We start from the raw sequence: 10,888 nt of genomic DNA, 5'->3' as shown, positions 1-10,888 counted from the left end.
TGCCAGGCCCTGGCATTCCTGGCATAAACTCATTATCAGCTCTAGGAATAAGTACTATTATTACCCCTCCGTTTTCAGAGCAGGAAGCTGAGACTCCAAGAGGCTGCTAACCTTGGGCCGGAACCGGGTCTCTCTGATGCCAGGCCCTGGCTTGCACAGACCACATTGTCCTGGAATTCTTTGTTTACAGCTCGCCTTCCCCTCTGGGCTGCAGAAGGCCCTGAGTCTCATTCATGGTTTTATTTTACTCCCAGGGTCGTCTATGTCAAAACCTGCCTGAGGAGCGAATGAATGAATGCGCCTTCCAAGGAAGCCCCCTCCCCACCTTCCGGGCCCAGTTCACGCCCTATTTGGCTCCTCCAGGTCTTGCTGGAATGGGAGGGGGCTGGACTGAGGAATTTCAAGCCGCCTGAGGGTCCAGAGCAGAAGAGAGGGGGAGGGGGGGGAAGCGAAAGTGAAGGGAGCGGGAGCCCCTGTGAGGAGGCGCAGACAGGGAAGGAAATCTCCCGGTAATAATTCATCGGCTCAGGAAGCAGCAGCTTGGCCTGGGGCTGTGTGTGGGGCTGGCCCTGCAGGGAGGGGGCCTCGCAGCCTCCTTCTCCTCCTTCCCAAAGCCCAGCCTGGCTGGGGTCACGGTCAAATGAAGGGGGGGAGAGCCAGGTGTGGGAACAGACCTTCCTGAAGACCCTAGGGCCTGAAGACTTCAGGGACTGCTCTCCCAGCAGCCAGCTCCCCATCTCTCCCCCACTCTGGCCTGGGTCTGGGAGCCAGGAATGCACAGCATGGCAGAGCTGGGAGGCATCGTCAAGAAAACTGATGCCCAGAAGGAAGATGGAGCCGAAACGCACCTAGAAACCTTGCGACTTCACTCCCTGTGCTCTCTCTGCCGCATGGGCTGCCATTTGGGCTAAAGAGAAAGTTATTGTCAAGGCCAAGCAAATATAGGCTTGGCCGGTCCCCAGGATGGAGCTGGGAAAGGGGCATGAGCAACCTGGGGACCCCAACAACCATCATCAGCTCAGTAATTCTTCCCAGGGCCTCTGAGGAAGAGGACATGTCAGATGTCAGGCTGAACAATCTAAGGTTTTCAGAAGGAAGGAAGGCAATGAGGGAATATATTTCCCCCCACCCCCTCTCTTCGTAAGGGTGAGTTTTTTGAGGGGGTGGTGTTGGCACTTCAAGCAGAGGGAAGGGAAGTGTGTGGATTTGGAGCCAGGGAGGCTGCTGCAGTCCAGGATGGGATTGTGGGGAGTAAGGGAGAGAAACTTGCATTTTACTGGAGTGGAGACAGGACAGGGGTGATAGTGGGTCCCAAACAGGCTGGGACCACTGCCCTCACTCACCCTGAAGGCCAGAGCTGTCTTATCTGTAAATCAGGGGTTCTTCCCCACAACTTCAGCAGAGGAAAGTAAAGATCAGTAAAGCACTCAGCACTGTGTCTCGCACAACCATTTTGGTGGTAGGACCTCAACCAAAATGTCAACTCTGTGAAAGCAAAGAGTTTGTTTTGTTCACATCTCTATTCTCACCTAAAACCATGCCTGGCATAGCAGGGACCCGATAAATATTTGTTGAATAAATGAATGAATGAATGGAGTTACTGGCGTTTGTGTGTTTTGTTTTTGTTTTGCTTTTTTTTTCTTTTTTTTTTTTTTTAAGTTTGTCGTCAGGGATGTGACACCATCGAGCCCTTATTTGGAAAGTTTATAGTGCTTCTCCAACTGTTCTCCACTGACACCACCATCCTGTACATAATGCAGAATCCTGGGTCGGCTGAATCAGATTGGGGGGAATCCGGGAATTTATCAAGTCAAAAGCCCCCCCTTCCCTAATTCTTACACGAAAGTTGCAGAACCACAGTATTAGAATTTGAGGAAGGAAAAACCCGAGCTGGTTTCTCTACAATCTTCTTTTCGAACGAGGAAACTGAAGCCAGGAGAGGAAAAGGGACCTGCCCGCAGCCTCCCTGCGGTCTAGGCTGAAGATGAGTCCGGATCTGGGAACAGCCCACCCCACCCACCCAACCCATTCCGACCCCCGGCTTTTGCCCCGCTCGCCCGCGGGGATCCAGAGCCTTGAGGGCGGGCCACCAGCTCGCGGGCCGCTTTCAACCTGGGGAACTGGGGCGAAGGGCCCGTAGCCATTGGCCGGGGCGCGGCGGGCGCCTCCCCATTGGCCAGGGCGGAGCCCCCCGCCCCAGCCGGGGCGGCCTCGGGACTGGCCCCTCCCTCGGCTATAAGGCGGTGGCCGGCTGAGCCGTGGGAGCGCGCGGGAGCGCACGGCGGGGCGCGGCAGACGCTGGGACGCGGCGCACCAAGGGAAGCGGCCGGCCGCCCATGGCGTTCGCGCTGCTGCGCCCCGTCGGCGCGCACGTGCTGTACCCGGACGTGCGGCTACTGAGCGAGGACGAGGAGAACCGCAGCGAGAGCGACGCCTCCGACCAGTCGTTCGGCTGCTGCGAGGGCCTGGAGGCGGCACGGCGCGGCCCGGGCCCCGGAGGCGGGCGGCGGGCGGCCAGCAGCGCGGGCCCGGTGGTGGTGGTGCGACAGCGGCAGGCGGCCAACGCGCGGGAGCGGGACCGCACGCAGAGCGTGAACACGGCCTTCACGGCGCTGCGCACGCTCATCCCCACTGAGCCGGTGGACCGCAAGCTATCCAAGATCGAGACGCTGCGCTTGGCGTCCAGCTACATCGCGCACCTGGCCAACGTGCTGCTGCTGGGCGACGCGGCCGACGACGGGCAGCCGTGCTTCCGAGCGGCGGGCACCGCCAAGAGCGCGGTCCCAGCCGCCCCCGACGGCGGCCGCCAGCCGCGTTCCATCTGCACCTTCTGCCTCAGCAACCAGCGCAAGGGGGTGAGTGCGCGCGGCGCTCCAGTACTGCGGCCGCAGGGTCAGGGAACGGGCCTCTTACGGAGCAAAAGAGGGGCCGAGACCACAATGAAGAGAGGGGGAAGAGACGTGGAGTCGTCGAGGGTGCGGCCCTCCAGGCCCAGAGTTTGGTGTGGAACAGAACCGCTCACAATGTTCCCCAAACAAGGGGTGCAGGGAAGCCCAGAGCTCGGGCGTGATTTAGAGGATGGAGATTGCTCATCGAAGGACACCCCCTCCCACTAGGAGTGTGCTGGGAAGAGCGTGTGGGGAAATCATAACAAAGGCTATCATTTATTGAGCTCTTCCTATGTACGGGCGCGCATTCCTGGTCTTTCTTTTTACCTTCACAAGAACCCCGTCAGGCAGGTAGTTCTGCCCGTTTTATCATTCCTGGTCTTTCTTTTTACCTTCACAAGAACCCCATCAGGCAGGTAGTTCTGCCCGTTTTATGACTGGTGAGGACCTGGGGCTCAGAGGGGTGCCCACATTACTCAGCTCGAAAGCCAGAATGCAGGCTCTGGGTTTGCTGGGTATGTAGTTGCCCTGAGCTGCCCTTACCGTAAAATAATTGTCCTGTATCCTGAGACTGACCCAAGGGCAGGAGACTGAGAAGAAAAGGGGATGCACACCCCCAGTCAAGAGCCTGAGGTACCCAGCTGATGAGCAGTAGGTGTGAAGGAGGGGGTCTCTTGAGGATACCCAGCCCCCAAAGAGATGGAGTGCTGGGGAAGGGCACTGTTGAGCCAGCCGGGCAGAGCTGGAGGTCAGCTCCTGTGGCCTGTCCTAAGGAAGGATGAGAACCAGGCTGGTAGGGGACGGACGGGGGTGAGTAGCAGCAGAGGTTGCTGGGGGCTGCTCCTGGTTGAAAGCTGGTTCTCCTGCACAGGCCCCAAGGAGCCTGCTTCACCCCCAGCCTTTCCCCTTTCTGGCCTGGGCTTTTCTTAGAATAAGGAGGCTTGTCTTGTGACAGCTTTGGATTCTAGCAGCTACTATTTACAGCTGGGGAAACTGAGGCTGAGAGAGTCCCTGACTGGCCCGTGTCCTTTTGGAAAATGAAAGAGCATGGGGGCACAGGGAACTCTGCACAGTATTCTGTAATAACCTAAATGGGGAAAAAATTTGAAAAAGAATAGATACATGTATAGGTATAACTGAATCACTTTGCTGTACACCTGAAACTAACACAACATTGTTAATCAACTATGCTCCAGTATAAAATAAAAATTAAAAAAAAAAAAAAAAGGCATGGGGGATTGGAGTCACGCCTCTGGGTCCCCTAGTCTTTGGTTCTCACAACTTCTCCAGCTCCCCTCTTCACTCTGTTCTGGGGAAGCCTCTGTGTCCTGGCCTCAGACCACCCCCTTCTGGCCTCTCACCTGCCATTGTTGCCTCAGTTTCCCTAAGTCAGTCTTTTTCGGTTCAGATTTGAACTCTCTCCAGGGTCCCTGATCCTCCCAGCTGTGGGCCCTGGTCTGTGGGCCCTCGGCAATACTCCCTGACTGCTTTTCACCTATTCACTCAGTTCAGCAAACCTTAACTACCCGACAGCTGTTTTTTGTCGACTCTGAAAACATTCCCAGAGAAGCAGGTTGTAGATGCCCATCCACCGCCGTCAGGAACTCCCAGTGCGGGCCCAGGGCAGGGCCTGGAGGTGAAAACAGGGATGTTGTGGTCTGATGGGGAGGGGGGTGCACAAAGGGACTGTCAGGGCCAGAGGAAGACCCTGACCCAGTGGCTAAGTTCCTGACAGAGGCTTGGGGATGGAAGCAGGCAGGTTGAGGCAGTAGGGGAAGATGTTCTAGGAGCAGGACACAGAGCTAGAGCCTAGAAAAGGAAAAGGGTAGACGTTGAAGGTGGCAATGCATACAGGGGAGGCGAAGACTGGCCAGTGACAGCAGTGTCAGCAGTCTTGATGAGCACTGATCTCTCGTGCTAAGCGCTCTCCACATGTTACCATTAAAACCCCCCCGCAGCTGGGGAAGGAGGTGCTCTGGTTATCCCCAACTGCTTAGAGATGATGTCACTGGTTCAGAGACACCGCCCATGATGGAGTCAGGATTCGAACTCAGGCCTGCCCAACTGGGATGTGGAAAAGGTTAGTATGGGAGGGCCATGTAACAACAGGCCTCGGGGAGAGGGTGTGTCCATCAGGTGCCTGCCCCCCACAGCAGGTAGGCTGGGGGCTTCTCTGCTGGTCTCAGGCCTGTCCCGCATATCACAGGGCCTCGCCTGGGTCTGGCTGCTTCCCGGGGATCTGTATACAGGACCTAGAACCCAGCCAAATTTGGCTGTGGAAGTCATGCTCTCAAGCACACAGGCTCCTCTGGGAATAAGCAAAAGGGGTGATCCTGGCTGGCTCTGGCCCCCAAAGACTTGAGGACTCGACTAGAAGAAAACTGGCTGTCTTGGGGAGGCTGTGGGAGCCTTCCTTCTCAGCTTTGGTGACCAGAGAGCTCCAAGGCCCCAGACCCTATCCCTTCACCCTGAGCCACCACCTCGTTCCCAGCTGGCTGGTCTGGGGTTGGGGTCACCATGGAAATAGCTCCCTGTAGCATCTTCCTGTTTAAGGAGGGGTTAGGTGTGGCCCTCTGTGGTAGAAATAGCAAGGGGAGGTGGAAAGGAGGTTCTTGTCTCTGCCCTGTTTTCCCTTTTGTTACCTGGGGGTGGGGGTCAGATAGGATCATCTTGTAAGGCCTTCCCCACTTGGCATACCAGCTCAGGAGCAGAGGTGGCACAGAGGGCAGTGGGGCAAGGAGGTGCCATCACCAGATGATGCTGATGCTAATACTTGTGAACATTCATTGAACACTTACTATATCCTTGACACTGTGCTAAGGGCTTTACCTGCGTTAACGTGTGTAATCCTCACAGTAACTAACTTTACACATGGGGAAGCCGAGGCTCAATGAGCTGAAGTCACTTGCCTGAGGTCTGACAGGTAATCCAAGACAGAGCAGGGGTTGAAGCCCAGGTCTCTTTCACTCTAGCCACCTCCTAACTACAGTGCTTCCCAGAGCCCTTGGCGCTGAAGCACAAAGGGACAAAGAAGCTGGGGCCTAGTCAAGGCTTCTTCTAAATGCATTTGGCAGTTTACAAGCCTCTTTCACAGCTGCGGTTGCATTTGATTGCACCCTGGGGTGGCAAGTAGAATCATTTTGTCCCCATTTCATAGATGAAGAAACTGAGGTTCAGGGAACTGAACAGTCCCAGCATCCTCAGGGGACACAGGTCTCGCAATGACTGCCAGACTTGGGGTGGAGGTGGCTCTCCCTTACCCTGAGGACTTAAAGTGAAAAGGTGGGAGGCCGGTTTTCTGTCCTCCAACCTCAACACTGCACCCCCCACCCCCATCCGCCCTTCTCAGCCACTGTTGCCAGAGTTTGTCTGAGAAGCCCAAGCCCCAGGCTCTGCTGGGACTGTGGCCTCAGCCCTCAAAATAGCCCTGCCTGTGAATGAACACGCTGTCCCTGGGCCCGGAGAGCCTCAAGGGAGGCTGGGCTCGCATCTGGATGGATCTGCCCCAACCTGGGCCCAGGAGTTGAGCGGGGCAGCGGGCAGAGCTCCGAGATGGTCAGCTGTTTCTCTAGATGGCTGAGAAAAATGCCGGTCCCATTATCTCCTAGTCAGGCTCGGGGGTGAGCATTTACAGTGGGATTTCAGACACCATTGTGTCTTGGAAACGGGACAGACTGTTGGACAACATGGATTTTTCTAGCCCAGCCCTTTTTACCAACTGGCTGGGTGCCTCTGAGACAGTCATGCAACGCTGGAGGCTGCAAAAGAGGGGGTACTCTAAGGTCTGTGATCTCGCTGGCTTACAGTGAGGATGAAACCCACATGTCAGACCTCAGAACAGTGGGTAGAGACTGCCCCTGCAGTGTGAGGGACAGGTGGCTTCCAGGGCTGCCACCATCAGCTCGTCTTCCAGTGGACACCCCTGATCCAAGCAGCGTCGGTTGGCAACTGCTCCACGCCAGTCCCTGGGCTGGAACTGGGACTACATAGTGAAAGACTTTCCCCGACCACCCCCTTGAGCTCCCAGCCTGATGGGAGAACACAAGAGAGACCCCATCTTCCCCTTCTGGGTTTTATCCTGGCCCCAGAAAGGCAAGAAGTGCTAGGCAATTGCAGGAATAGAGAAATCTTCCTAGAATAGGACCAGAGAGCGTATTCCTGGCAGAGGGAACACCCTGAATGAAGGCAGGGAGGCCAGAATTCCAGAATCTACTTTTGAGGTTGACGAGTAGGCCACTGGGTATACAGCCAGGCAGTGGGAGAACCACTGTGGGGTGTGTTCTGCCCTTGAGTGTAAAATACTATGATTTAAACTATATTGGATTTTTTTTTAAGCAACAAATCGCACGAGGAAGAAATGAAAAAAGTAAAAAAGTATATAGAGTTAAAACAAAAAAAAAAAGGCTTCCTCCCATCCTGTCTCCTCATCACATTCCTCTCCTCTGAGGAAACCCGTTAGTGATTTCCCGTGTGCCCTTCTCTCTGGACGTCTCAGCACACAGGAACATGCACTCAGTCCTTGCTTTCATCCTTAAACGATATTAGTCCATAAAGAGTTAGTCATCCCCTGTTAGTCCATATAGAGTTTCTTCTGCCTTCTGCAAGAACTTGATTGTGCAGCTAACCGATTTTTTATCAAGTCCCCTATTGCTGGACACAGAGGTTAGTTCCAGTGTTCATGATGACCCAACTGAACTCCCTAATACCTCTTTCTCTCTTCCTGCAGGGTAGCCGTCGTGACCTGGGGGGCAGCTGCTTGAAGGTGAGGGGGGTGGCCCCAGTTCGAGTGCCTCGGAGATGAGCCTGGACCCCTGTGTCATTTGCTCCAAGCAGGACCCTGAGAAGGAGGCCAGAGGCCAACCACTGGGCGAACAGGGGAAGACCCCAGGAGCTGAACCCAGGTCCCATCTTTGTGTAGGGACCAGAGGACAATGGCCTGGGCCCATGACCCTCTGAGCAGGCCCCCTGGGACATCTCCACCCCACCCTGGAGAGCCGTGAGGACCCATCCAGCCGGCCCGAGCCCTGGCTGGTCAGAGACAAGGCAGAACTTTTGGAAAAACAAAGACTGTTGTTGACAGAGGATGTGTGCGTGTCTGTGCATGAGTGTGGGTGTGTGTATGAGAGAGAGAGAATTGATGGGTTTAAAATAAAAGGTATTTTTAAGTAAAAATTGTTCCCAGCTGAAGAAGGGAGGGGCCTGGGGACATCAGAGGTCAGAGGTGGCCCCTCTCCTGGACCTTGGAAGAGACACAGGTGTCACAGGTGCCACCCTGTGCCCTGGAGGGGGTGGAGCTGGGGGAAGGCAGGGGACCCCCCGCTCTAGAAATTGAGATAACCAATCTTTCCTCACTGTCTTCTTGAACAACTGTTGGGTGTCTGGTGTGGTTGGTAAAAAAAAAAAAAAATCTTAATTTTATTTATTTTTGAATAAGGAATATATTCATCCACATGGTTCAAAATTCAAAAGGTACAAGAGGGTATGTGGTGAAAAGTCTCCCTCCCTCTTGTCCTCCGGCCACAGTTCTCCCACCGCAGGCAGGCTCAGCCACTAGTTTTTTTGTGACGTCCCTATTCCTTGTGAATAACCAAGCAAATACAGAAATATACATATATGTTTTCTTCCACTCTTTACACAAACAGTAGCATATTGTACCCACTTTCTGCTCCGTGCATTTTTTTTTCCTTAATCTAGCTTGGGTGTTATCCCAAGTCAGTACATAAAGGTAAAGGGTATCTTCATTCCTTTAGTAGCTGTTTATTCCATTTTGTGAACATACCATACTTTAACCTATCCCTTATCCACATCTTTACAAACAGGGCTAGGTAGGCACGTGGTTTTTCACATGTGCAAATGAGTGTGTGCTAACGGGATGCTTTTGCCCATGTTGGAGCTGAGACGATTTAAAGAAAAAATGACAGGGCTTCCCTGGTGGCACAGTGGTTAAGAATCCGCCTCCCAATGCAGGGGACACGGGTCCGAGCCCTGGTCCGGGAAGATCCCACATGCCGCGGAGCAACTAAGCCAATGCACCACAACTACTGAGCCTGTGCTCTAGAGCCCGAGAGCCACAACTACTGAAGCCTGCGCGCCCAGAACCGGTGCTCCACAACGAGAGAAGCCACTGCAATAAGAAGCCCGCACACCACAATGAAGAGTAGCCCCTGCTCGCCGCAGCTAGAGGAAGCCCACGCGCAGCAATGAAGACCCAACGCAGCCAAAAATAAATAAATAAATAAATTTAAAGAAACAATGACATCCGAAGGCACGTGGCTGGCACATGGCAGGGTGACAATGTGAGGTCTGTCCACCTGTAAAGCCCAAAGTGAGCTTCCCTTGCCCTGGAGATGCCCCAGATTGGGTGCCAGCCCCTGTGACCCTGATTATTCTCCCAGAAGCCCTGGAAGGTGGGGGCCGGTGTTTCCCCGTCTCACAGATCTGTCCCTGTGGGGCCAGGATTGGAGAAGCTGGGGGGGCTGGAGGCAGGGGAGACAGGGAGAGGGGCCAGGAGAGGAGGCAGAGCCAGGCAGCCACCCTTTCCTCCAGGTACGTTCATATGCCTATTTTTTAATCTATTTTTTTAATAGACACTTATTTAGTGTTTACCAACTGAAGCCTGGCTCTACATTCCATGCTTGTATCCACTCTGCTCTATCACCCCCTGTATTTGACCCTCGGACAGAGCCTGAAGTGGGGCTGCCCATTTTGCAGATCAACAAACAATCCCCCTTCGGGAGCTAATTAGGAAAGCACACTGTACCCCCCGCACCTACCCAGCTCCAGGTCCAGGCAGCCCCTGGCAAAGCCACAGGAAAAGGACTGTGACCTTGTCAATGGCAGGAAACCTGGGAGTGGGCACAGAGCAGACACTTGGGTGCTCTGGGCTGGAGGCCCACTTCTGCCACCAGATTTGCTGGATGACCCCGGAGAAGTTGCGTGACCCCTCTGGCCCTCCCTGGCCTAATCCCTAACCAGCAAGAACAGTTGGGACAGAAAAATAATTATTTGTTTTGCCTTAGTCGTTTTTAATAGACTATGCACTGGGTAAATAATGTAAGTTGTATCCAATAGTATGCAGTGAAAAGTATGTACCTCCCTCAGGCTCCTCCCCAAAGGCACTTCTGCTGTTTCCTGTGTGTCCTTCCAGAAATGCTCTATACTGATTACTAGTTCTGAAAAAGTATTTATAGATTTCTCTGCTTATGTTTTCATTGTAAAAAAATTCAAATACTGCAAGACCCTAGAAATATCACCCATCCCAAAGACAACTACAGTTAACATTGTCGTAATCCTGAAGAATTTTTGTAAAACACATACACTTAAACAATCATTTACAGCATACTAAGTTAACACTTTTTATCGAAGTATAATATACCTGCAGGACAGTGCACATGCCATTAAGTTACTTTCACAGACTGAGCACACCTGCGCACCCAGCATGCAGATCAAGAAATGCAATTAGCAGCAACCCAGGAGCCCTTCTTGCACACCTACCCATACTAGGTTCCTTCAGTTGTATTCCCCTTGAAATAGACATCACACAGTATTCACAGTTCAGAAGACACAAAAGAACAAACTGACAATGAGTTTCCTTCCAGCCACTCAATTCCAGTTCTCAGAGGCAATTCTGGTAACCAGAGTCTCAGAGATTCCTTCAGAGACAGTGTTTGCAGATACAGGCAAATCACATATATCTTGTTTTTCCACATGAGAGGTAGTATTTTACACACTGTTCTGCACTTGGATTCTTTTTTTTTCCTTAACAATACACCTTCAGTGTTTAAAGAGCTGCTTCATGCTTTTTCGCAGCTGCGTAGTGCTCCGTTCTGCACATTTTGCTGCTTGCTGTCTTCCTGGGGCCTCGTTCCTGGGTAATGGACAGTTAATGTCTCGGGGCCCATGTGAGCTACAAGGCCAGCCCAACACACATGACTTGGGAGAGGCACAGCTGTGGACCAGTACCTCTGGGGGCCATTTGCCTAACATCACTGTCCCCAACA

General features: G+C 53.4%; 1 protein-coding gene across 1 annotated transcript; it reads left to right on the top strand.

The window, feature by feature from the left end:
• The first annotated feature begins 2,254 nt into the window (after nt 1–2,254).
• Nucleotides 2,255–8,060, top strand: TCF15 (transcription factor 15). The gene is made up of 2 exons (XM_082361499.1): nt 2,255–2,855; nt 7,615–8,060. Exons 1-2 carry the CDS (start codon nt 2,337–2,339, stop codon nt 7,687–7,689), a joined length of 594 nt encoding a protein of 197 aa, XP_082217625.1. The 5' UTR covers nt 2,255–2,336; the 3' UTR covers nt 7,690–8,060.
• The last annotated feature ends 2,828 nt before the right edge of the window (nt 8,061–10,888 follow it).

This window comes from Balaenoptera borealis, assembly GCF_965194805.1.
Source record: "Balaenoptera borealis genome assembly, chromosome: 16".
In the NCBI taxonomy this organism is placed as follows: Eukaryota; Metazoa; Chordata; class Mammalia; order Artiodactyla; family Balaenopteridae; genus Balaenoptera; species Balaenoptera borealis.
The sequence above is the reverse complement of the archived record's forward strand: the minus strand, read 5'-3'. Positions and strand labels throughout refer to the sequence as shown.

Coding starts and splice junctions, on each gene's coding strand:
- TCF15 (XM_082361499.1), top strand. CDS start 2,337: ATGGCGTTCGCGCTGCTGCGCCCCGTCGGCGCGCACGTGCTGTACCCG. Junction 2,856..7,614: donor TCAGCAACCAGCGCAAGGGG/GTGAGTGCGCGC, acceptor CTCTTCCTGCAG/GGTAGCCGTCGTGACCTGGG.